Genomic DNA, 25,197 nt, shown 5'->3' on the forward strand with positions numbered 1-25,197 from the left:
CCAACACCAAAAAACTCCATTTCAAATGTAGTGTCCGAATTATTACCGAAATAAAATACTAAATAATACTAATTTCATAACCGAATTATGAAAAAAGCAAAGCCAATATCTTATTTTTTTAGTTTATCTATTTTAAAGACTTCGATGGTATTAAATTTTTTATTAGTTTAAAGTTTAAAACATGTCTTGTAATTGCAACTGCGGTAGTAAAAACTGCGCGCCGCGGCGCCTGTTTTAAAATTAGGCTTAAGAATGTGTAATAGGATTGGATAAAAAAGCAGCCAACCAGCGATGAGTATTGACGCATAGTTTCGCGCGCGCCTTGTTCTCTGAATCTTTCTTTCTCTCAGCTTCCTCGTGGTGGATCATCGTTGTCGGCAAGTTATTGTAATTAATTTTCTTATTAATTAAGAAAGTCAGTCCTAATTATTAAATATTTAGAAATATTCCATGATAGTGTGTTATTTAGTATTAACTTACTGTAACTTGTGCATGTCCGAGGGGATACGGGTTAAGTTTCAACATTAAAATAGTTTACATTCGGGCCTTGGCTTCCGAAGCCTAGCTTTTAGCTTTGTGACTTAACTTCGCAGTTGTCTGTTGTCTCACGTTTTGGGCTGAGAACCATTTGAAAGCCTTTTGTGTTCGCCAGACAATTACTGCCCCTTACAAAACCTGAATTTATCCTTTATTTGAGGGGTCAATAGTCCTTTTTCTAGTTTGTAACAGGTTTATTCCTTTTGTTATTTATTAAGTTAATATAAGGTTTTAATATTTAAGGTTTTAAACGTTCCTTTTTATCATGGCTGACCCTGAAAAGTAAGCTGTTTAATGACTAATTAGTTAACTTCTTCTATTGTATAACTAATTAAATTTAAAATTAAGGGCATTAGAACATGCTGCTGAAGAAAGTGACCCTGGTGTTGAAGATATGGAGGATGCTGATGATGATGCTAAAAGTAAGGTTTTGAAATGATAATGGTTAATTATTAGTTAATTATATTATTAATTAATGATTATAGCTTCAAAATTAACTGCTGAAATGATGAAAAACCCTGAGGTTTTAGCCGCACTTCAGTCTCGGTTAGGTTCTATGGTGGGAACTCCTTCTGGCTACATTGAAAGCCTTCCTAAGTCTGTCAAAAGGAGACTTAAGGCGCTTAAGAAGATTCAGCTAGAATGTACCAAACTAGAAGCCAAGTTTTACGAAGATATTCACAATTTAGAGTGTAAATACGAAGCCCTTTACAAGCCTTACTATGAAAAAGTATGTTCCCTTAAACATTATCTCATTAAAACTAAGTATTTAAATTAAACTATAATTAATTTTTAATCTTATAGAGGCATCAAGTAACAACTGGAAATGTTGAACCTACTGATGAAGAATGCGAATTCCCTTCAGATTCTGAAAATGAGCTTTCCGATGACGTCAAAAAAATTGCTATAGATGATAAAACTAAGAAAGAAAATGAAGATGAAGCTGATGGTTAGTATTATTAATTATTTTTTAATTATTATAAGTTAAAACATTAGTTTAATGTTGCATTTTCATAGGAAACATCAAAGGAGTTCCAGAGTTTTGGCTGACCATCCTTAAGAATGTAGATATGCTAGCTGAACTCATCCAAGAACACGATGAACCAATTCTCAAGCATTTAACTGATATTAGGGTTAATTTCCCTGAAAAAGAGTCCATGGTAAATTAACCTAACCTTATAATAATCAATTTAATGTCTTAAATTAAATTTCTCCATTAATCAGGGCTTCATTTTGGAGTTTGTGTTTGAGCCAAATGAATATTTCACGAACACTGTGTTGACTAAACAGTATGAAATGAAATGTGTCCCGGAGGAAAATGACCCATTCTCATTTGAAGGACCCGAAATTTTCAAGTGTAAAGGTTGCACTATTGACTGGAAAAAGGGAAAGAATGTAACGGAAAAAATCATTAAAAAGAAACAAAAGCATAAGAGTCGCGGATCCGTCCGTACCATCACTAAAACTGTTCAAAATGATTCCTTCTTCAACTTTTTTAATCCTCCTGCTAGTAAGTTTTTCTTACTTACTTACTCTTTAATTAATTAATTAATTACTAATCATTTAATTAATTATGTTTATTTCATTACCAGTTCCAGAGGATGAAGATCAAATTGTAAGTTGTAGAATGAAACATCAACATCTGGTGTCATTAATTTTAATTTCAATTTGATTAATTTCTTTAGGATGAAGATATGCAAACACTTTTAACGGCTGATTTTGAGATTGGGCATTTTATCAGGGAACGAATTATCCCTAGAGCCGTTTTATTCTTTACTGGAGAGGCATTAGCGGATGATGATGACGTAAGAACACGCTATTCTTTTAAATTTCCGGTTTTAAAGGTTGAATTTTCATCTTATAGTATGATGAAGATGAAGAAGATGAGGATGACGATGATGATGATAAGGAAGATGATGAAGAAGATGAGGAGAATGATCCTGACTTTACACCGAATGTAATTTAGTAACTTCTCTATCAAACTTCATTTATCTTTTTTTTTGTTATTCAATTTAATCCCTTTTTTATATCAAGTTACGTCAAAATGGTTTAACGTTAACTTAAAAAGAAAAAAAATATAGAAAGTTCCGCTTATAATCCAAATTTTTACTTAGTTCAACTTCTTTTCATTTATTTTCAAATTTATAATTCCAAGTTTCATTTCCTCTTTAAACAAATCTTCTTTCTCATTTTTAAAGAAAGCAAATCAAAAAATGAACAACAAACTTTTTGAATTAAAAAATTTAAAAAATTTGAATTAATATACGTATTTTTGGAATTTTTCTCTTATATTTTTTTATAGGCCGATAAAGGCGGGAAAAAAAATCAGCAACCACCCCCAGAATGTAAGCAGCAGTAGAAAAAAAAAAATAGGACAAAAACAAAAAATATCGGTAGTTTCTTTAACGAAACAAAGTTAAAACCAATTAAATTTAAGAGTGAAAAAATTGCCGGAAAAGCTTGGAAAAAAAAAAAAAAATTGCTTGAACTTTTCACTACGAATTAACAATAATATTATTAAATAAAAAAAAATGTGTTTGTTTCTTATTTTTTCTGTTGAAGAAATATCTTAAATATGTTCTTAAAAACATGAACATAACGTTGAATAACTCTAATAGCTTTGTAATATGGTGCGACACTTAAATATGTTGTAATTTTTCTTACGTATCTATCTATGTTGTTTCTAAGTTACTCTTTTATTATTCCCCCCCCCCCTCCCTTCTCCCCCGTATTACTTAATTAATTGGCAAAAAAAATAATTAAAATTGACTCCTTATATTAAACTTTTTCTATATTAACGATAATTATAGAATTAGAAATATTAGATCTTAAGTAGATTATTTTTTACATTTTTGATGTTGGTAAAAAAATAACGACAAAAAAAAAACAAAACAGTTTTAATACAAGGCTAACAAAAAATAAATAAATGGCGCAGTTACACTAAAAAGATTGTTGCCTGTTGATCAATTAAGGCTTAGAGAATGGATTGGGGTTTTTAGGTCCAAAGTAATGTGTTTGTTAGGCTTAAGATGAGAACAAAGGAACGTGTTAGGCTTAAGGTGAGAATGAGAACAAGAATGGTTTAGGCTTAAGATGAGAACAAAGGAATGTCTTAGGCTTAAGATGAGAACAAAGGAATGGTTTAGGCTTAAGATGAGAACAAAGGAATGTCTTAGGCTTAAGATGAGAACAAAGGAATGGTTTAGGCTTAAGATGAGAACAAAGGAATGGTTTAGGCTTAAGATGAGAACAAAGGAATGGTTTAGGCTTAAGATGAGAACAAAGGAATGGTTTAGGCTTAAGATGAGAACAAAGGAACGTGTTAGGCTTAAGATGAGAACAAAGGAACGTGTTAGGCTTAAGATGAGAACAAAGGAAACTGTTAGGCTTAAGATGAGAACAAAGGAATGTGTTAGGCTTAAGATGAGAACAAAGGAAACTGTTAGGCTTAAGATGAGAACAAAGGAATGTGTTAGGCTTAAGATGAGAACAAAGGAAACTGTTAGGCTTAAGATGAGAACAAAGGAATGTGTTAGGCTTAAGATGAGAACAAAGGAACGTGTTAGGCTTAAGATGAGAACAAAGGAAACTGTTAGGCTTAAGATGAGAACAAAGGAATGTGTTAGGCTTAAGATGAGAACAAAGGAACGTGTTAGGCTTAAGATGAGAATGGAATAGAAAGTGTTAGACAAGATGAGAACTGAATGGAATGGTTTAGGCTTAAGAAGAGATCGAAAAGTGACGTTTAGGCTTAACAAAACAAAGGGATGATTAGAAAGAAGTGAATAACATAAAAAAAAGAAACATTAGGCTTAACAAAAACAATGCAATATTAGGCTTAACTTTAAAAATTTTAAGCTTAGCATTCACAAGACAAATAATTAATAGGCTTAGGGGAAAAAAGAAACCAATTGATAACTAGTCTTGAGAAAAGTAAACAAAGCATTGTTACAAGGCAGTAACCAACTTTCTTTATTAATTTAAGGAGAGTTTAAGCTTGGCAAACATTTTCCACCCATCAACAATTTGTTATATTGTAGATATTATATTTTTATTTCATTAATGTTCACAATTGAACGAAAAATTATTTGAAGATTTTCCCTTGGTTGAATTTCTTGCCATCAAACTTGCCCTCCCACGAGAAGTACTCATTGACAATGGTTTTATCACTTTCCTTAGATGGATCTAATTTCTTCCATTCATATGATTCATAATCAACTTGCCAATCGGGAGACAACTGAAAATAGACCATATTATAATAAAAACTAATTATCTAATTAGTAATTAAATCAATCAATTACTTCAAAGGCAAGGTCGTGACCTCTCCAAACCCAAACACCGGAGATGGAGTTGTTATTATCATCACCAAAGATGATCATACTACCAAAAGCATTCTTTCTCATTTTATCTAGCCTTTGCATCATTCCGGAAACAAGATTGCAGGTCATAAAAACCATGCTTAAATCTTCAGTGTACTTGTAATTGCAAAACCAAATGGAGTAATGTTCCTTGTCCAAATTCTCCCAGAAGTAAGGGATGGAAACATCAACATCGTTATTGGAATAGCAACGTTTAAAGGCATCCATATTGAATGTTCTATAATAAAAAACGTGTGTTAAAACAGTCAAAAGGATGCCCTGGGTTTGTGGTTAGCTTTTATACCCGGGAGGGAATTTCTCAAATGGATCTTTTGACTTCTCTTCCTTGGCAACAATTAAATCAGCTTCATCCAATTCCTCCTCTTCTTTCTTCTCAGCCTTCTTCGGAGCTTTTTCTTTCTTCTCCTTAGGCTTAGATTCGCCTTTTCCACCTGATTCACTGGTCTTCTTTTCACGTCCCTTTCCTCCACCTTGTCCTCCTTGAACTTCGGCAAATTTCTTGGCTACGTAGTTCCGAAAGAACTTTTAAAAAAACGTCCCCGTAACTCTTGCGTTGACAAATCAAATTATTACCATCAAATTGAGCAGCCTTATCGCACAATTTAACTTCTCCTAAGACAGATTTAAACTCAGGCTGGTTAACTAATGTTGTAAACCATCTATTAACATTTCCAAATTGTCCCCTAAATGAAGGTTCCAAGACATTTTGATAGAGAGGAACTAGAACGGTGCTGGTAGCGATATCAGCTAAAGTGATTCTTTCACCAACAAGGTAAGTTCTAGTTTGTAAATGATCGTTAAGAGCTTGCAAGGCTCTTTTCAGATCAGTCTTGGCCCGTTCTGTTGCCTAATAGACATTTTTTTACAAAGTTTAATTAGAATTACAGTTTTTTCATTAAAAATTAATTAAATTAACGTACAGATTTGTTAAATTGCATGATACTAATGGCTGGGAAAACCCAGGCAGCCATAGATGGAAGAAGTTCGCTATCGGCAAACGAGAGCCATTGAACTACATGAGCTTGGTCTATTTTATTTTTACCCCTCAATTGATCACTACCAACTAAAATTAAAAATTAATTGTAATTACTTCAGAGTCATTAATATACTTCATTTTTATATCAAAGTTAATTAAAAGGGATAAGAAGTTAATTAAGAATCATAAGTAGTTTAACATAAAGTAACTATAAATCTACTTTTATTATAATTATTATTGGGATTGTGGGCTTTTAATGTCAATTTAAACATGCTTAATCAAATCCAAACATTAGTATTGGGTTAGAATATGCAACAAGCCTATAACTTGTATAATTTTACTCGAATTGGTTACACAAACAGCAACATAATTTGCTGTTCATGCCGTAAGTCGAGAATTTTATATTATTTATGCATTCTTCAATCAACAAACTAATTTAAGGTTCCAATAGGGAGCTAACAACTGGCTAGGGGGAAGAGATAGTATGACGTCACGCAACCCCCCTCTGGTTGGCATTTTTCCGCGTAGAATACTGTTTCCAACCGTTAGGGGGATGAAACTCCAGTAAGACATAGAAGGGTGTGACGTTTCAGGGTCAGAACTGTTAGCTCCCTATAAACAATTATTATAATAAAGTTTTTATACCATAAAAAGCAATGGCATTGCTTTCAAAGATGTATTGGTTATCGGGAGTTTGGAAAGCTGGTACCTAAAAAACACACATAAGTTTAGGTTATGATTAATTATTAATATTTCTTGTCATAAATGATCGTGAATTAACTTAATTTTAAATTAAAAATGAAGCCACTTTTATAATAGTAATCATTTATGTTTATGTACCTCAGGATGTTACACCTTTGGTTATAAAAAAAACCAAAGATGCCTTTGTTGAGAGGATTTTTAATATTAATTATATTAATTTTAATTATTAAATCTCACCTTTCCAAGGGGAAATTTCTTTAAAAAGTCAGGACTTTTATTAGTTTCTCCCAAAACAAAATCTGGGGCTTGAGAAACAACGTTGATTGAAGTCTTGCCATATTCGGCGGCGATTAGGACTTTGCTAGCCCTGAAGTTGCCGGGAGTAGGATACGTATAAAGCGTCTAAAATTACAGAAATAAATCAATAAAACATTAATTATGACTTATTTAATTAACATTTAAACACTATTTCGAATTAAAAGTCATTAAAATTAAAGGATTAATTGAATATAAAATCTTACACCAGCGGTCACCATGTCGATGATGGCAGATTCTGACGAAAAAGAGACAGAAGGAGGGCTGCCAAGTTCCGGTCTATTCGCAATCGCGACAAGATAACGTGAAAGCGGGTGGAAAATTGCAGAGTGGCTTATAGACTTCGAGGGTTGTTATCATTTTGAAGGAAAACGCACTTCCGAAGCTCAACCAATGAAAAATGATCTCATAAACCAATGAAATTAGCGTACGCTTTACGCGGTAATTTTAAATTTAAGAAAATGAGATAAGACGTTTTTCAATGTGGAAATGATTTATTTTCTCAATCGGATTTATTAAAGATTTTATAAACTTGATTATACAGACTTTATCTCTGTTTATATCGTAAAAAAAAATTGTATTTTATGACCACTATGAAAGCAAATATCTGACCAAAGTCACTCAAGGTTATATCTTTACAGTCTCTTCAATGTTCGAGCTTTAAACAGTTTTCAAAGTGGAGTTAACCGTATTAGGCCTAGTCTAGTCGAAAGATAATAATGTTATCAGCTTAGCAAACTAGGTAAAACCAATTTTAAAGACGACCTAATCTTTGGACTCAATACGAGATAAAAGAACCACCAGCTTTAAGCGTGAAGAAAAAATACGTTCCCGACCGACCATTCCTATCTTTATAGATACGAGAGTTATAAAAACTTTCAATAAAACATTTGAGAATATATGCTTAAGTAACTTAATCTCACTTCTAAACTGGTTTTAAACCGTTTTAGACGCAATCCCGAAGCGTACATTTTTGGTGAAAAAGTTTGTTTGTTGTTCACGCGAAAAACAATGGAAGAGAAAACTTTCCAAGCGCCGCAATTCGCGTATTTGGCAGCATTGTTTGGAGTCGCTGGCTTCTTAGGCGGAATTTTGCTGTTAACAGTTTCTCCATCAACTGGTGAAATGTCTTTGGCCGATAAATACAATATTCCGACTGCAGTTATTGGTGGAATCATTCTGGGATGTTCAATGGCCTTATCCATATTTGCCGGAAGCGCTTTTTACTTGGAAAGAAGAGCGAAAAAATTGCGACCAAAAAGTATGCCTGGCATGAAAAAAGCTAACTCCAATGACATAATCTATTAATTAAATATTATCAAATCGATCAAATAGTAAAATGAAGATACTTTCAGTTGTAAAGATCTAATTTTTCTCGCTGAAATATCGCGATTTTGATATGTTTTGCTTTTACTAGCTATGGAGAATTAATATACTTTTTTATTATTTATTGTACAAAAGAGTAATTGTACTAGATTTATTTTAGTAGCAAGTGGAACCAATAATAAAATTTTATAAAAGAAGTAAATTGTTTGTTTCATTATCTATCATTTGAATACAATTGCGTACAATTAGGCTAAAGCATAGCCCACTCGATCGACGTTCACGGACGCGAGGTACTCGCGCTACGGAAGCCCGTTCAATGGGGGGTGGGGACTTTTCCTTTTACTCGTAGGCCTAATTTTGTTTGGTTTTGAATATTTATGACGTTTTATGCAACTCCACGCTTAATCTTCCTTGATTTTTAGTGCATTTTAAATTACTTATCCGCGTGATATATAGAGCAAGCCTCGGCCATTTTAAATTTTGCGGGGTGAAAGAAGTCAGTTCAGTTTTCTCAAATACGAGTACTAAAGTTGGCCGTGATGGAACTCCACTACTGGCTTCACCGCCATCTTGCTGTAGAAAAAAGTCTATTCGGCTTGCCGTAGCTCGGAGAGTCGAGAGGCTACGGCTGGAAAAGCGAATTTGAAAATCAATAATGAAAACTTTGTAAATAAATGTTTTCTTCTAATTTATACGTAAAGTTATTAAGATTGTCGCGCTTTTTATCGTAAACGGAAAAGTCGCGATTTGATATGAAAAGTACGTCACCGGAAATTTCAAATTTGGACGACGCCAAGGCTTCGAGAAGGTGAGCGTAATCTTTTTGGAAAAATAGCTACCCCTGCCGTTTTCGCGAAGAATGTTTGGAGAACGGAGATCGGTTGCCAAATTCACCATTTGTAGGCCTTGACGAAAGAAAGTATTCGAGAAATTTTGTCAGATATTTATTCCTCCGAATTTCAACCGCAAAATTTCCATTACCATTAACCCCCAAATTCCCTATATCAATCGCCCATAGCCACCTTATTATAATTCAGCGTTTTTAAGCCTGAAATCCCTAGGCGACTTACGCTGGACAAGGCTTGAAGATAGCCTAGATTCCAACACTCGAACCAAGGCCCGAAAGCCGCTAGATAATCACCATTAAATTAAAGTTAATTTCGTGTCAATTAGACCATTATCAAGATCAATCCACACTGGCCTTAATTGCTGTGTCAAAACTGTATTTTCTCAGTCATTCCCCTTATCAGCCTTGTACCTTTTTTACCATCCATAACCACATAATTCTTAATCAGTCATCAGCAGTATTTCTCAGTCTTTAAACACCTGCTATTTTAATCGTTTTACGTGATTTGTTTGACTTCAGTGTAGAGGTTTGTTTGTATTTGTTGATTTCATCATGATTGCAATGTCCCTCGGAAGTCAATAAGTAGCTGGTAGGAAGCCTAGGCCCACTCTTAATCTGATTTTATAGTTATTGCTATGAATTGCCCTTATCAATATGAGAGAAGGGGAATTCCTACTTCATGTTGGTCTAAAATATTTGAGAACATTGATGCAATGGTTTAAAATTGAACACTCAAATAGCATTATTAGCTCCACAGCCATATCCAAATAGTTAATATTATCTGTTCAGTTTACATTAGAAAATGAACTCTAGGTTACCATTCATGAAATTTAGAAGAGTTCTCTTTAAATTCATATTCAGGTATGCTTATCTATCTATAGTTCGTTTGCATTAAATTGATCTCAAGAAATTCCTCCCCTATCTCTCAGTTGTAACTTCAGTGCAGTGTTGTCAGAACCAAGTTATAATAATCAAGTTCTGATTCAAACTAATTCTGAACTGCTGACCATTCTAGAATCTTTGTAGTCTTTTGACTAACCAATAGTCTAGAAATGCTGAGAAAAACCCCCTTTAATGCAAACTATGTATATATGCAAAATTCATAACTGGATTGCAGTTATTGCCATGAAATTCTTATGTGAAACTATATTAGAGAGTTTTGGTTACAAATTCAGTTATTATTGAGAAAATATTTGGCCCAAATCATCCTCTCCCAAATGATATGAAATATAGTTTGAAAAACATACAGGTATCCTGATAATAGATCTTAAATTGAACATAGAATGAACTCTAGACCCACCCACCATTGACTAACTATGAAATGTCATAACTTTTGCATAAGATGGTGGAACCCATTGAAATTTAATAGTGATATCTCTCTAATGATACTAAAGATATTTAGCAAAAACTCATGAGTGTAAAGAAAACATGATTTATAAAAATTCAGTGTCCTGGTGGCTTGTTGATAACTACAGATACTACCAGAAAGAAACCATTAAATTCATTATACTACCCTAAAATATTCGCCCACCATTTATAAGTGTACATCACACTAATTTGATGAGTTGTTGGACTTGCACCATTTCAATAGAATAACAGATGAGATAATAACATACATACCAGAACAAAAAGTAAAAAAATTGACAGTTGGCACTGTGTAAATCTATAAATTGAATCCAACCTACCTAGAGACTATAATTTGCGTGGGTGTATCTTTTAAATGGGCGTCATTTTTGTATTAGCTCTGCTATTTGCGTTTCATTTTCCCATCCCATAACATCGTTAGCTAAATTCTTTAATTGTGGGAGTATCTACTTCTTTTTTTTACCCCCCACTATATGGAAATTTCTCCGCATTCGAAGTCTTATAAGGGTATTTTATAGTTGCTTTATGTTCCCTTTGAGTTTTGTTATGTTTTTTGCAAAGAAGAAGTCGAATCTATAACTTATACTTACTACAAACGTCAAAAACAAATTGGGAAAAGCTTTCCCATTAGAAAAAATAAGATATCCATTATATTTATTGATTATGATATATGTAACAGTACTCCGAAATATTGGAAAAGACTACCATTCTATTCCTTTTAACTCTTATATAGTTAATGGCGCTTTTTTTATAATTTTCCGCGTAAGTTTATAAGATATGTTCATTCCATAAGTTTGTCAACTGGTCATGAAGTGAGTGACGTAGGTCATAGATTCGAGGTAAAGCGACGCCTGGTGACTGGGGCGCTGTCAAAGGCTTAGTACTTACAGACTAAATAGGACCTAGATGGAACTTAAGTCCTACAAAATTAACCATAGAGTGTAGTCATTCAATTTCAATTCTCACTTGTCGTTCTAATTGAACTAGCTCGAGCTGTAAGTCTCTAGCATTACGAATTAAGTATAGGTATTGTCATACTTATGGAACATATAAACTTATGTTTTCTGCTATAGAAAAGCATTCGCACTAATTCTGACTGGCTAATTTGACATTTAAATTAAGCTAGCATTAGCCATTACGTTGCAAAGTACGCGAAAAAAATTATCCCATCATCTTTGTTTTGGTGTTAAAAAAAAGCGGTAATTTAGGTTAACTGATGCCAGACCAGGGTTCGTACAGAACCTGGATAAGTCGGGGATTTGGAAAACGGGGGGGGGGAGTCAGGGATTTAAAAGTTTTGTGCTTAAAAGTCGGAGATATGTCAGGGATTTCGTTTGGTATACGAAATCATGATTGCTTCGAGCAATGCTAAATATGGGCTGCAGGTATTATCACGTAATGGTCTCTGGTAAACACTTACTTAAAATGGTCAGGGATATTGGTAAAATTTCGTCAGAGATAACTTTTAAAAGTCGCGGATTTTCAATATAAAAGTATTGTCCGAACCTTGCCTGAGACTGAAGGATAAAGTAAAGTCTTGGGAATATTCTTTACTTGCATTTTTGTTAAGGCTACATTCTATATTGATACGCCTTTTTGGCTATGTCAATACAACAACTTCATCGAACCCAAGTTACCAACGTATATCTTGTAAAAAATTTAGGCATATCTTTGATATAAATGTATGTTTGAAAGAAACGAACGAAGGAATTTGTAATTAAGCGTGTTACGACAAGTAAAATTCATCAACTTACGAGTTAATTAACGCCTTTTTGACTAATGTCAATACAACTTCATCGAACTCAACGTATATCTTGTAAAAAATCTAGGCATATCTTTGATATAAGTGTATGTTTGAAAGAAACGAACGAAGCAATTTGTAACTAATCGTGTTACAAGTACAACTCAACTAACGAGTTATTCAATATTTTTAATTCTCAGATTCTAACAATTTTATTGACAACACACTGTGATTTCTTGACTCGTCTCGTCGGCAAAGAACTAAAAACAATAAATTCACAAACTTTTTAATAAAGACGGTTTTTTAAAAAACTTGTAAGGCAGTCATTGTTCGATACAAGAAAGCATTAACATTGAGTACGATTATTATATTTTGTCGGATGTGAATTAACTATGGACATGAAGTTTGAATGGCCTAAATCTAGGCCATTTTTCACGATTTTAACGACCTTAACTAAACCGAGGTGATTGGGTTTGTTTTTTTTTTTTTTTCGTGACGAGTGTACGTAAATTGAATCATCATATTCATGTGGCTCGGACGAAATCTTATTTTAGACGCTAATATTTCTGTATCCATCACAATTACGCGAGAAATTAATACCAGAGAAAGAAGGGTTTAGATTTATTTTTTATCGCGAAGAAGTTATTATTATAAAATACCAAAATTGCGGCCGAAACGATGTCACAGCATACATCCCATTCGGTAACGTCGACGACATTCGTCGACAAGATAGATCCCTTTAAAAAGGGATCGTTGAAACGGAAACAGAAAAAGTCGCAAGGATCTTCGCGGTATCGTTCGGCTAATGACGTTGAATTACAACCTCTTCCACAGTTGAAAGGTTTGATCTCTAGGATTGATTCAATCCGGTCCGCGGGTTAATTTGAAATGGTTGTTACGCTGTTCTTTCAGATGTACCAGCGTCGGAGCAAGAAGACCTTTTTATTCGTAAACTGCGACAGTGTTCCGTTGTCTTTGATTTTATGGACCCTGTCGCGGATATTAAAGGGAAGGAAGTTAAAAGAGCCACTTTAAACGAACTTGTCGATTATGTTACGAATGGACGTGGAGTTATCACCGAAGCGGTTTATCCTGAAGTCATTAGAATGGTTCGTTTACGAATCTTTACTTGACTGCCAGAGAGAGAGAGAGAGAGAGAGACGGTGTTTGTTGACGACGTATTCTCTCTTAGATTGCTTTCAATTTGTTCCGCACCCTACCTCCGAGTGAAAACCCCGATTTTGACCCTGAAGAAGATGATCCTACTCTGGAAGCTTCTTGGCCACATTTGCAGCTTGTGTACGAATTCTTCCTTAGGTTCTTGGAATCGCCAGACTTCCAACCTAGCATAGGGAAAAAAGTGATCGACCAGAAATTTGTTCTTCAGGTACGGGGGAATTTTTTTTTTGAATAGGTTTACCTTTGATACTGAAAGGTATTTCTGGGTTCGTTCTTCGTGAGCAGCTTTTAGATCTTTTCGATAGCGAAGATCCTAGAGAGCGTGATTTCTTAAAAACAGTCCTGCACAGAATATATGGCAAATTTTTAGGCTTAAGAGCCTTCATTAGGAAACAGATCAACAACATATTTTTAAGGTTTATTTATGAAACGGAGCATTTTAACGGAGTTGGAGAATTACTCGAAATTCTCGGAAGGTAATTGAAGCATTACCATCATCATTTCCAATTAGCCTTATTCCTGATCAGCGCCATCTACCCATAGCGGTGACTTTGAGAACTACTGTAAGCGGCAAGCCAATCAGATGTCGCTAAAATCTGGTGACGTCATTTTTGGTAAGACCCGAGAGTGCCAGTCAGTGACGTCACCAGATTTTAGCGACATCTGATTGGCTTGCCGCTTACAGTAGTTCTCAAAGTCGCCGCTATGGGTAGGTGGCGCTGATTAGGAATAAGGCTAATTGGAAAAGGGTGAAACGAAGACTTTTTTTCCGAAACCTTTATAGCATCATCAATGGTTTTGCTCTGCCTTTGAAATCGGAGCATAAACAATTTTTGGTGAAAGTTCTTATTCCCCTACATAAACCGAAATGTTTGGGCCTCTATCACGCTCAGTTGGCTTATTGCGTAGTTCAATTTCTAGAGAAAGACGCTACACTTACGGAGCAGGTAGTTATTTGGCTACATGTTGATACGAATGATTTGCGTCGTCCTTGAAACAAGTCTGTTGTATTTCAGGTTATACGCGGTTTGTTAAAAGTTTGGCCCAAAACGTGCAGCCAAAAAGAAGTAAACGCAACGTCAGAGTAACGTTGTTCTTTGCTTCGAAATTGACACAAAAGCATTTCTTTTCATTAGGTTATGTTTCTTGGAGAAATAGAGGAAATTTTAGACGTAATAGAGCCTTCTCAGTTCGTCAAAATTCAAGAGCCCCTTTTCAGACAAATTGCAAAGTGTGTTTCGAGTCCCCATTTTCAGGTAATGTAGTATAGTGTTTTAAAGGGTCTTTGCCTCTCTGCGGTTGGAGCTGCTACCATTTTTGAGGTATTGAGAGTATTGTTACGATGAAATGTTCAAGGTGGCTGAGCGAGCGTTATACTTTTGGAACAACGAGTATATTTTGAGTCTAATTGAGGACAGCAACGCCGTGACAATGCCTGTCATGTTCCCGGCGCTTTATCGTATCTCTAAAGAGCATTGGAACCAAACAATCATTGCCCTAGTCTACAATGTCCTCAAGACATTTATGGAAATGAATTCCAAGCTCTTTGATGAGCTAACCGCCTCTTACAAATCGGAAAGGCAAAAGTAATTTTACTTTAATTAACTTTCATTTCTTTTAAGTACTAATCTATATATCACCTACATATAATTATAATTAATTACTAATAACAGTAGGTAAGTTTTTTAAAGGCCTGTGTTGAGATCGGTATCGGTTTCATCATATTGCTGCAATTGGGGTGTTGTTTAGAAAGACGCGTGTTGGGGACTTTGTTTTTGCGTGTTCAGTACTTTGTTTTTGTGTATTCAATGCTTTGTTTTTGTGTATTCAATGCTTTGTTTTTGCGTATTCAATGCTTTGTTTTTGCGTATTCAATGCTTTGTTTTTGTATATTCAATGCTTTGTTTTTGCGTATTCAATGCTTTGTTTTTGCGTATTCAATGCTTTGTTTTTGCGTATTCAATGCTTTGTTTTTGTATATTCAATGCTTTGTTTTTGCGTATTCAATGCTTTGTTTTTGCGTATTCAATGCTTTGTTTTTGCGTATTCAGTACTTTGTTTTTGCGTATTCAGTACTTTGTTTTTGTGTATACAATACTTTGTTTTTGTGTATACAATACTTTGTTTTTGTGTATACAATACTTTGTTTTTGCGTATTCAATACTTTGTTTTTGCGTATTCGGTACTTTGTTTTTTCGTATTCGGTACTTTGTTTTTTCGTATTCGGTACTTTGTTTTTTCGTATTCGGTACTTTGTTTTTTCGTATTCGGCACTTTGTTTTTTCGTATTCGGCACTTTGTTTTTTCGTATTCAGCTTTTTGTTTTTTCGTACTCGGCACTTTGTTTTTTCGTATTCCGCACTTTGTTTTTTCGTATTCAGCTTTTTGTTTTTTCGTATTCAGCACTTTGTTTTTCGTACTCAGCACTTTGCTTTTGCGTTTTGACACCGTTTTCTTGCGCAATATCCATCCTCAACCCGTGCTTGTGAAAAACTACCTATAGTACCTTGTTTTTTTGGCAGCAATTTTATCGCGGGAAAGGCCTATAGTTTCAGTTACAATAGCAATTAATACAATAATAGCAAATCATACAAATTTGTCGCAACAAAACATTGAACAAAAACGTATATATTGTTCCTTAACCATTAGAGAGAAAAAGAAAGAAAAAGAGCGTGATGAACTATGGAAAAAACTCTCGCAGTTAGAATTAAATCATAAGGCCAAAATGAATGCTACCTCCTCCCCGACTGTTAACAACAGTGCCAACGGAGTTTTACCTTTGGCCACTGCCGCAGGATCGGGTGGGGGAAACGCTGCTGCTACGCTGCTGGTTACAAATAACACTACGTCTTCATCCAGGGCTGCCGCGTCCAAGGGGAACTGATCTCTCTCTCTCTTCTACTCTCTAAATAAAAATTCTTTCAAAAAAACAAAAATAAATAAATGAAAAAAACAACCCTAATATCTAAAAAAAAAACAAGAAAAATGCTCGTGAGATATATACAGAAAAGTGAAAAAACAAAAAAAGAAAAGGGGCAAGACAAAATTGTTTATTCTTTCGCCTGCGTTATATTATATGAAAAAACAACAACATACACACATACATACATACACACCTATACTACAAATGCATTGTTTAAAAAAAATACCACAAGTAAACAAACAAACAACAACTTATAATTGCCTCGGCTTTCCGATTCCGGTTCCGAATCAGAGACACTTATATTACTAATTATCAATCTTTCATCCAATTACTTAAATACCAACAGAAAAAAAAATAACTAATATTGGTTTTTAATTTAGTTTAATCAATTTTAATTAATGAATAATTAGAATTACTCAAATAGAGAACAGAACTTCTACACGTCTATTTTAGGCCTATTCTATTTAGTCTTAAAAAAAAAGGTAAGAATTATTAATTTTTTTTACAATTATATTAATTGTTAATTAAACCAATTAAATTTGGTACGATACGATTGGTACATAGTAGGTTATTCCCCCCCCCTCCCCCTTTTTACTCCCCCCCCCCCCAACCCGGATAAAAGTTTTTAATTACTACTACTAACTACTACATTAAAAAAGTAACGTAAAGTAAAATTCTTTAGCTAACATCAATAATACCATACCGCATTACTACTCTATTAATTAGATATTAATTAATTAATTAACGAACAATTAATAAAATATAATTCAGAACTAACTAATTAATTAAACCATCGTAACACAGATTAGGCCTAATTAAAATAATTAATAAAATAGTGAACCTACAGTAAATTATCGAATCGACGTACCCCTAATTATAGTTTTAATTGGTGGGTTATTTATAATATTATAATAAACAAACAAAACGTAAGTAAACAAAACAAAAAACAAAAACAACGGCATTGTGGTATAAACAAAAAATGAAAAACAAGGAAATATATTACGATTACGATTACGATTACGAGGATATCAGTTTTGTGTTAATTACTAAGTCTAATTACGCAGAAAAAAAAATATATTTAAAAAAAGAAATATGTGTTATTTACGAGGATATATCTAAAAAACAATACTGCTATATACAAAATACAGTTATTCGTGCCGCCAGCAAAAGTAGAATAACAAGAAAAAAAAATAATTCAAATCTACCTTAAAAAAACCGACCTTTTTCCCGTCCTGAAGAAACGGTTTTTGCCAGTGCAGTAAAAATAATTAATTAACGCTTGTTGTAGATTAAGGAAACATAAGAAAAACAAACGAAATTTTTTTTTCATTGCAATGAACTGCAGCGTATATAAAAAACAAACAAATATTTATTCATTTAAAAAACAAATAAATAAATAAATAAATAAATATATCTTCCCTTTCCAGCAGCAAACCCCACCCCACCCCGTTAAAATTCCTATTTGAAAATTAATTAATAACGGAGATAATTAAGTATTTTAACGGGAATTAATTAATTATTTAAATACGATATGATTTAATTTAATTTAATTTAAATCAAGATCAAGATAGATTTAATGAGAAACAACTTCAACAACAACAACAACACTGGAAGAAATTTAAAATTTCGTCGTCTTTTAAGGATTTTTATTGATTTTTTTATCAATTAATTAATTAATTATAACTTTTAGGCCTATTTATGCCGTTAATTATTTTGTGCGAAATAAATAAATAAATAAATACAAGACAACAAACAAACAAACAAACAACATTTAAAACGGATAAATAAAAATGTGTGAATGAATAAAAAAACAAAAACAAACTGACGTCGTTCTGATTCTGAATGAATTAATTAATTTTTAATTTTTCCCTGAGCAAAATTAAATATGCCAACCAATTACAATTATATACGTGAACGAACGAATTTTTTTTGAAATTTGAAATTTTGAATTTTGAAAATTGAAAATTTCTAAGAAATTAAAATAAAAAAAAATATATATAAATTTGTCACGTGTGCTGCGCGGCGGAGTAATAAACTAAAGTAAAAAACATGATGACGTAAAAGAAAATAGTACGCGGTGTTGACAAAGGTTTCGTACGCGGATCTACGCGTTTAACGGCAATGGGGGATTAAAAAAAAATAACTTCAACTATAAAAAAAAAAATACTATACTATATAGGTTTATGCGGTTTTAACAAAAAAAAAAAAAAAATGTGTGTAAAAGTGTTATTCATTACGCGGCGGCAAACTTTTTCGCTTATTTACGATCTACTCTACTCTATCTACTACAAAAAGACAGCATCAACTGCTTTACCAAAACTAACAAGAAAAACAAAAAAAAAACCAAACCAAAAAGAAAAAAAAATTAATTAGGTAACTGCCGGAGAGTTTAGACGCAGCGAGATACAAAAATGATATCGAGAACTCTTCTTTATTCTATTATTTTTGCCTCTCTTCAATTTCAATCACATCTTGTATTATTATTATTATTATTACTATTATTTTAACAGTAACAAACTCACTATCAATCTTTTTAGGTACTTAGTAATAGATAATTAACAATTAATTAATTAACCTCTTAGTTTAATCGTAATTAATTAAGGTATAAAAAATAAAATAAAAATTAATCGCAGTTCGGTCCACGATCGATGGAACTTTGTAATGATGAACCCCCCCCCCCCCACCACCCCGGTTTTTTCCTCGACAAACAAACAAAAAAAAACAAATTAAAAATAACATTAAAAATTATATAAATACAAAAATAAAATATACAAATATATATTTGAGAGATGGGTTAAATTATTAAATAAAAAATAAATAAAAATGAATAAATAAATGCTGTGTTTTTTTTGAGATAAGATAAAGATAAAAAAACAAAGTATCCCATCCAATAAAACATTAATTAATTAATTAATTTAAAACACATTAAAAAAAAGATAAAGATAAAGTTAATTAAATGATGATGACAAAAACCATATAGAATAATACAAACAAATTAAATTTAATCCTAGAAAATTTTCTCTTGTAATTATTGTATGTTTGTGACAACTAGTAGCTAAAAAAACAACATTATTGTGGTCTGAAAAAAAAATGAAAATAAATACAAAGGGATTGAGAAAAACAGATTAAAAACAATGACAATGTAGTGATAAAATGTTTTTCAACAACCAATTACCAACCAACAACAAAAATTTAATGTTTGTTTATTTTATTTTATTTTATTTTTAATTAGAAACTTCTTCCTATAGTTGCAAAAGAAATTAAAAATTTTAATTTTGTTTTGCTCAAGAATCATTATGATTACTAAATTAACTTTTAATTAAAAATTATTAATTTTATTCATTAAAATCATGGCACGCCTAAAAGTATACGGGGGTTTTTCTATTCTAGAACTAACCTTGTATTTTTCTTTTAACCAAAATTACTAATTAGACATTCTAAATTTAAATTCCCTTAAAATTAACTTTAATTATGGGAGTTTTTTAATTTTAATTTAAATTTTAAGGGAGTTTTTTAATTTAATTTAATTTTAATTTTAATTAAGTAGTTAATTTAGAAAATTTCTTCAACAACAATCTTTTCTTAATTAATTAATTTAATTAATACTCAAAAAACTACGTTAAAAATAAATGATAAAATAATAATTAATAGTCAAGTCTGTGTTTTAACCAAAAAAAAAACGCAAAAACGCAAAAATCAATTCAAACTTTTTTTAAAAAAAAATTAGATTAATTAACCTTGGTTTTCTCTTCTCCTTTATTAACCTTTAATTAGATAATAATTAAAAAAAAAATAATTATTAATGCAAACAAATTTAGTGGTGACAAAACGTACGAGTCTTCTAAGATAACAAAAATATACGAAAAAATAAATAAATGAATAACCATTTTTGTATACCTTACAAAAAAAAAGGAAAAACAAAAAAGAAATACAAAAAAAAAACAAAAAAAAAGAAATTCCAGTGCTTGTTTTTTGTCACGCTCATACCCAAAACAAGACTAAAGTAATTAAGATTAAACCAAATTAAATTAATTAACTGAATGCCGTAGTGTAAATAAAAAATTGCGGGAAATAGTTTTTTTTTTAATTTGTTCTCCGCTGTAAAATCAACAAACAACACATGAATATTTCCCCAAAACTTCCCCGGCGTTTTGGTTTTTTTGGGGACTATAGCTTTTGGTTCATTATCCTGGGCCCTATTTAAATTAATTAAATCTCAGTATAATTAATTAATTATAGGATAGACAAAGCAATTCCCGAGCTAATGTAGAGATAAACAAACAAACAAAAAAAAAAGAAAACTACAACAACAACAAGATAAAAAATTACCCATAAAATTGGTATTGTTTTGTACAGAGTATTAAAAAATAACGAATTTGTCGAGCCCAAGTCCATATTTAATTTTACTTCCAGCAAGAAGTGATATCTAGTTTATTAGGGAGAAGGTATAAATTCGCCACATTTCCAGCTTTATCTCCAGTCCAAACGTAGCGTGTCCGGAGTTAATCCCCACCGCCTCTAAATTACAACCAGCATCTCATTGGTTCTTGAAAACTCACGTCAACGCGACGCGAATGACGGGAAAATTACGTGGTATTTTCCCCGACTGAGGAGAGGCAGCGAAATAGCCCGGCCTCCTTTTACGTCCCCCCTTTGTATTTTGAAAGGGGGACTGGGACTATGGCGCGCGAATACTTAGGCATCTTAAACCTTCTCCCTAATAAACTAGACATCACTTCTTGCTTCCAGATTATATAATAATTCAATTGCCAAAAAATGTAGTTTTTCAGATTATGAAAGCTTTAAACGTTAAGGTGAAACCTTTTTGCGCCCAAAAGGTAATTGTGGGATGTTTTTTTTTCCTACACTTTTAATCAGAACCTAATTCTGTTCATTTTCAGGTGAGACGCTTCTGGGTTCATACAAACCTGGAAAACGCAGGGAAATATATGGGAAAGAACCTGGAAAACTCAGGGAAATATATGGGGAAAAATAATCTTGAGAACTCAGGGAAATATATGGGGAAAAACCAGGAAACTAAGGGAAATCGGTTGCATCAACGCTGCTTGTGTTGATTTGAATACTTACCGTGAATTGATAATGTTTATTGTAATGTTACTGCTAACAAACACAAATAACCAAGGTAAATAAGAGCAACTACGTTAAGTTCCAACCATTAACCATATTTTATTAGTTAAGATTTCAATTTCAACAATAGTAATATATATATATATACATTTATAGTACGCGCTTCGTAGATTAGAAAGGGGGTTTTATTCTAATCTAAGCAAGAATATTCTGTAAAACAAATATTCTCGGGTAATTATAGTCCATGAATATTGTTATTATGATGATATTACGACTCTTAAACCAAAAAGAAAAGAAAATGCGGAACAGAAAATTAAAAATCTTAATTTATTTATAAATATAATACTCTGCCATTAAATCAGGCTTACGTAAAAGTTATTAATAACAAATATATATTGCGTAATTTAATTTTAATTAAAAGTCAGGGGGTTTTATCATTAATTTAAGTCTCAATTTACATTTATAAATTAAGAAACTTCGTCGCTATGAACTGGAAACATAAGAACTTTGGCTTTGACGAAGGACAAATCGGGAATTCGTTTTAATATTTGAATAGCGCCTTCGCTCAGATTCTCAGAGCGTTTGCGATTAGGCGGCAATGTCGAGGAATTGGTCAATTTTATATTAGACATTAATTGCTCTAATAGAATTGTCTGTTGGCTTGGAGCGTTACTGGATTGCGGACTGCTAAAGTCAAACTTTGAATCGTGGCCCAACAGTTCCTCTTCTAAACCTAAAAATTGTTTTTTCGTTATGAAAAATCATTAACGAAAGGTGGTTTGCGTTTTTTTGGCAATTAGCCTTATTCCTGATCAGCGCCATCTACCCATAGCGGTGACTTTGAGAACTACTGTAAGCGGCAAGCCAATCAGATGTCGCTAAAATCTGGTGACGTCATTTTTGGTAAGACCCGAGAGTGCCAGTCAGTGACGTCACCAGATTTTAGCGACATCTGATTGGCTTGCCGCTTACAGTAGTTCTCAAAGTCGCCGCTATGGGTAGGTGGCGCTGATCAGGAATAAGGCTAATTGCAATGGATATTACTGAATGTTTTGGCCACGGATTTGGACGTAGACGCGTAGTCCGCGTTGAAAAAATCCAAATCGAGAAGACTAGAACTGGATTGAGTGGGATCCAAGGGGTTGACGAGACCACTTGAATTCCAATCAAACTGTGCCGGAGGTATGAAGTTCTGAAATTTTGCAATTACAGCACAAAAAAACAAAGACTATTTGCAATCTACCACCGAAAGGAAGAATGAATGAATGAATTCAAAAGCTAGCTGCGAAAAGCCCAGCCTCTTTGATTGTGTTAATTAGTAAATGAAAATTATAATAGAAAATAAATAATTAAGGCCTGCTTTTCCCGTTACCTCATGAGGTTCGAGGCTATTAGGAGAGCTAGGTTTAATAGAGTAAGAGGTGGTTTCCTCCAGACCAGTATCTACTTTCACCGGTTCCAGCAAGGGCCCGAGACCCAAAGCGAATAAAGGAATAGATGGATTGCGTAACTGCAATTAAAAATAGTATACCCAAAAAAAGAATGCTTAGAAAAATAAGCCAAAAGTTTCAGTTTCCGATGATTAAGTACAGACAGACGTCGTAATAGCTAATTTTGTTAATTAATTAAGCGTTTAAATCAAACCCCATTAATAATTAAATGCGAGAAAGAAATTAAAATTAACCGTCGTATATATAATACATGTACATGGATCGTAAATTTTTAATTACCCTCCCAGAAAAAAACTATTAATTAACCAAGGACGTGTGAAATGGCTGCTAGCTACGTTACATTATTTTTAGAAAGACAATCACCTTACTTTATAAAAAAATATTTTTTATGTTAGGAATCTGTTATTTTTTTACTCCTTTGAGAAGGCATAAAAAGAAATAGAGAATTTCATGTAATTTAAGAAAATTTTGACACTTTAACTAACACTTTGGCGCCTTTTTCTTTCCGATAATTCATGCGCAAATGTGTTAAAGATGCTTAATTGGTTTTGGATAAGTATTTTACGTCTAATTAGACTTAAAGATACATGTACATGTAAAAAAGCCCTATATTAAACTGCCCTAAAAGTGTTAAAATTTTGCACAGACGCGAGAATGTGTTACGCGAGGACACGAAACAAAAACAACTGTACAAAATCTTACTATATTTCTCGAATCGATATTTAATGATTGTAGCGTTTTTTGGAATGCTTCCGAACCTATCCACTGATGACGTAAACTTAAAGATTGATCTAAATCCTCTAATTTGGGCCATATCATAGCGCCGCTGAAAATTTGCGTCATTTTATTAAAAAATATCTACTTATCTAGTATCTATCTACTCTAATGCTAATTCTGAACTTATCAATACCTAGCGCCACTTGCAGATGCAGATGCAGATGCGGATTTCAAACTATCTGATAATTTTTGCAATAAAACCTCCTCTTGCTTAGTAAAGCTATTCTCATCGTTTGAAATGGGAAAAGCGGTGGTGAAAATTTGGAGTAATTGTCCAGGAGGAAGTGAAGTGTCCTGGATGTCAAGATGACTAGTAGATCCTGATGTAAAATCGGCCCATTGATTGTCACTGCCGGCGGTTTCGAATTCGGTAAACGATTCCTGCATTTCATTTTCATCGTGATCATGATCAAATGACGCGGTTGCGAAATCAGCGAATGATTCGTCTTTTTCTTTTGTAAAAGACGTAACTGTTTCGGAATATTCGTCTTTTTCTATTGCCAAAGACGCGACAGTTTCGCAATATTCCTCTTTTGCGAATGCGGCTGTTTCAAAGTCAGCAAAATCATCATCCTCATCGTCATCATCATCAAAGTTTTCAATACTTTGAGGTGGTTCAACCTCATTTGGAATTGGAATGTCCGCAGTATTATCACAACTAATAACGTATTCCTCATCGCGAGGGACTGACTCTTTGTCGTCGTCGTCGTCATCACGGTCTAAGTCAAAATGCAAATCCTCATCTTGAGGAACCGGGGGTTGAGAAATTATATTTTTCGAGTTTATTTCAAAATTGAGTGTTTCCGTGTCACATTCGCTTTTGGACACAGTTTCAAACTCGTCTTCGGAAAAACCGTTAGACGGTGGGATATTGAAATCTAAGTCATCGTCGGTTGTTTTACTACTACACGTGTAAAATTCGGTAAATTCTTTTGAGCTATTCAGTTCCGGAGATTGATCATTATCATTATCATTATGACTAGTTTGAAAATTGGTAATTGAAATAGAGTCTAAGTTGTCTTTATCGTCATTTTGCACGCTTATAGTAAGGTTTTCTTCACTCGACGTTTTAAGTTGGGCAGTCTTTTCAATTGGCTGTAAAAAGGTAGCTCATTAAGTACTTACACTATGTTTTACATAGTTTTTCTTTCAAAACTGACAAGATTGGTTTTTGCTGGAGTTGAATCGGGAGGAGTTTTAACTGGTGAGTCGCTTGGAGAGTCAAGTACTTTTGACGCACTTAGGAAATCGTGAAAATCATCGTCGTCATCGTCAATGGAGCCCGTGTCATCTAGTGGTGGCGGGCTCGCTGATAGCATTGGAATGAAGTTTGACGCCATTATGTTGAACAAACCCGTCAAGTGACCTATGGTTTTTACAAATTTCTGGTGTTTTTGTGTTCATATAATGAGGGTTCTATCTTTATGGTCATAAACGGTAAAATAATTGGGACAAGTACTATAGGAAATCGGGAAGGTGCGCAAGTAGGTAGTCATGATTTTAAGCATGCGTGAAATGGGTTGAGTGAAGCCGCGGTTAATTAAATTAATATAATCTTTGTGAAATCTTAAAATTGTAGGGAACTTATATA

The 25,197-nt window shown here is 33.2% G+C and overlaps 4 protein-coding genes across 8 annotated transcripts; 2 read left to right on the plus strand and 2 right to left on the minus strand.

Annotated features, from left to right (window-relative positions):
* The first annotated feature begins 269 nt into the window (after positions 1-269).
* Positions 270-3,484, plus strand: LOC149654739 (nucleosome assembly protein 1-like 1). 2 transcript variants are annotated; one of them, XM_089846378.1, is made up of 11 exons: positions 270-387; positions 781-819; positions 886-959; positions 1,023-1,267; positions 1,342-1,486; positions 1,555-1,697; positions 1,762-2,047; positions 2,130-2,152; positions 2,223-2,342; positions 2,402-2,494; positions 2,840-3,484. In XM_089846378.1, the coding sequence occupies exons 2-11, from the start codon at positions 803-805 to the stop codon at positions 2,894-2,896; spliced, it is 1,203 nt and encodes a 400-aa protein (XP_089702504.1). In that variant the 5' UTR covers positions 270-387; positions 781-802; the 3' UTR covers positions 2,897-3,484. The 2 variants fall into 2 exon arrangements, with proteins under 2 accessions (XP_089702504.1, XP_089702505.1); XM_089846379.1 differs by having other exon boundaries at positions 311-377.
* A 998-nt stretch (positions 3,485-4,482) lies between these two features.
* eEF1gamma (elongation factor 1-gamma) lies at positions 4,483-7,263 on the minus strand. Its single transcript, XM_089846377.1, has 8 exons — positions 7,116-7,263; positions 6,832-6,996; positions 6,538-6,601; positions 5,837-5,979; positions 5,490-5,763; positions 5,200-5,419; positions 4,839-5,133; positions 4,483-4,774 (listed from the first exon to the last, which is right to left on the minus strand). Exons 1-8 carry the CDS (start codon positions 7,128-7,130, stop codon positions 4,622-4,624), a joined length of 1,329 nt encoding a protein of 442 aa, XP_089702503.1. The 5' UTR covers positions 7,131-7,263; the 3' UTR covers positions 4,483-4,621.
* A 1,547-nt stretch (positions 7,264-8,810) lies between these two features.
* wdb (serine/threonine-protein phosphatase regulatory subunit widerborst) lies at positions 8,811-20,673 on the plus strand. Of its 2 annotated transcripts, none has more exons than XM_089846375.1 (10): positions 8,811-9,043; positions 12,389-13,029; positions 13,101-13,297; positions 13,381-13,575; positions 13,653-13,843; positions 14,152-14,314; positions 14,369-14,434; positions 14,504-14,623; positions 14,724-14,953; positions 16,017-20,673. In XM_089846375.1, exons 2-10 carry the CDS (start codon positions 12,867-12,869, stop codon positions 16,249-16,251), a joined length of 1,560 nt encoding a protein of 519 aa, XP_089702501.1. In that variant the 5' UTR covers positions 8,811-9,043; positions 12,389-12,866; the 3' UTR covers positions 16,252-20,673. The 2 variants fall into 2 exon arrangements, with proteins under 2 accessions (XP_089702501.1, XP_089702502.1); XM_089846376.1 differs by having other exon boundaries at positions 8,812-9,043; positions 14,384-14,434.
* Positions 20,674-21,452: 779 nt separating this feature from the next.
* Positions 21,453-24,946, minus strand: Afti (aftiphilin). 3 transcript variants are annotated; one of them, XM_089846371.1, is made up of 6 exons: positions 24,767-24,946; positions 23,740-24,701; positions 23,532-23,655; positions 22,751-22,888; positions 22,423-22,570; positions 21,453-22,111 (listed from the first exon to the last, which is right to left on the minus strand). In XM_089846371.1, the coding sequence occupies exons 1-6, from the start codon at positions 24,944-24,946 to the stop codon at positions 21,846-21,848; spliced, it is 1,818 nt and encodes a 605-aa protein (XP_089702497.1). In that variant the 3' UTR covers positions 21,453-21,845. The 3 variants fall into 3 exon arrangements, with proteins under 3 accessions (XP_089702497.1, XP_089702500.1, XP_089702499.1); XM_089846374.1 differs by lacking the exon at positions 22,751-22,888 and having other exon boundaries at positions 22,423-22,549; XM_089846373.1 differs by lacking the exon at positions 22,751-22,888.
* Between the last annotated feature and the right edge of the window lie 251 nt (positions 24,947-25,197).

The sequence above is a fragment of the Phalangium opilio genome, unplaced genomic scaffold, assembly GCF_054372755.1.
Source record: "Phalangium opilio isolate 3A_F unplaced genomic scaffold, DU_Popi_V2 ptg000079l_1, whole genome shotgun sequence".
Lineage (NCBI taxonomy): Eukaryota > Metazoa > Arthropoda > Arachnida > Opiliones > Phalangiidae > Phalangium > Phalangium opilio.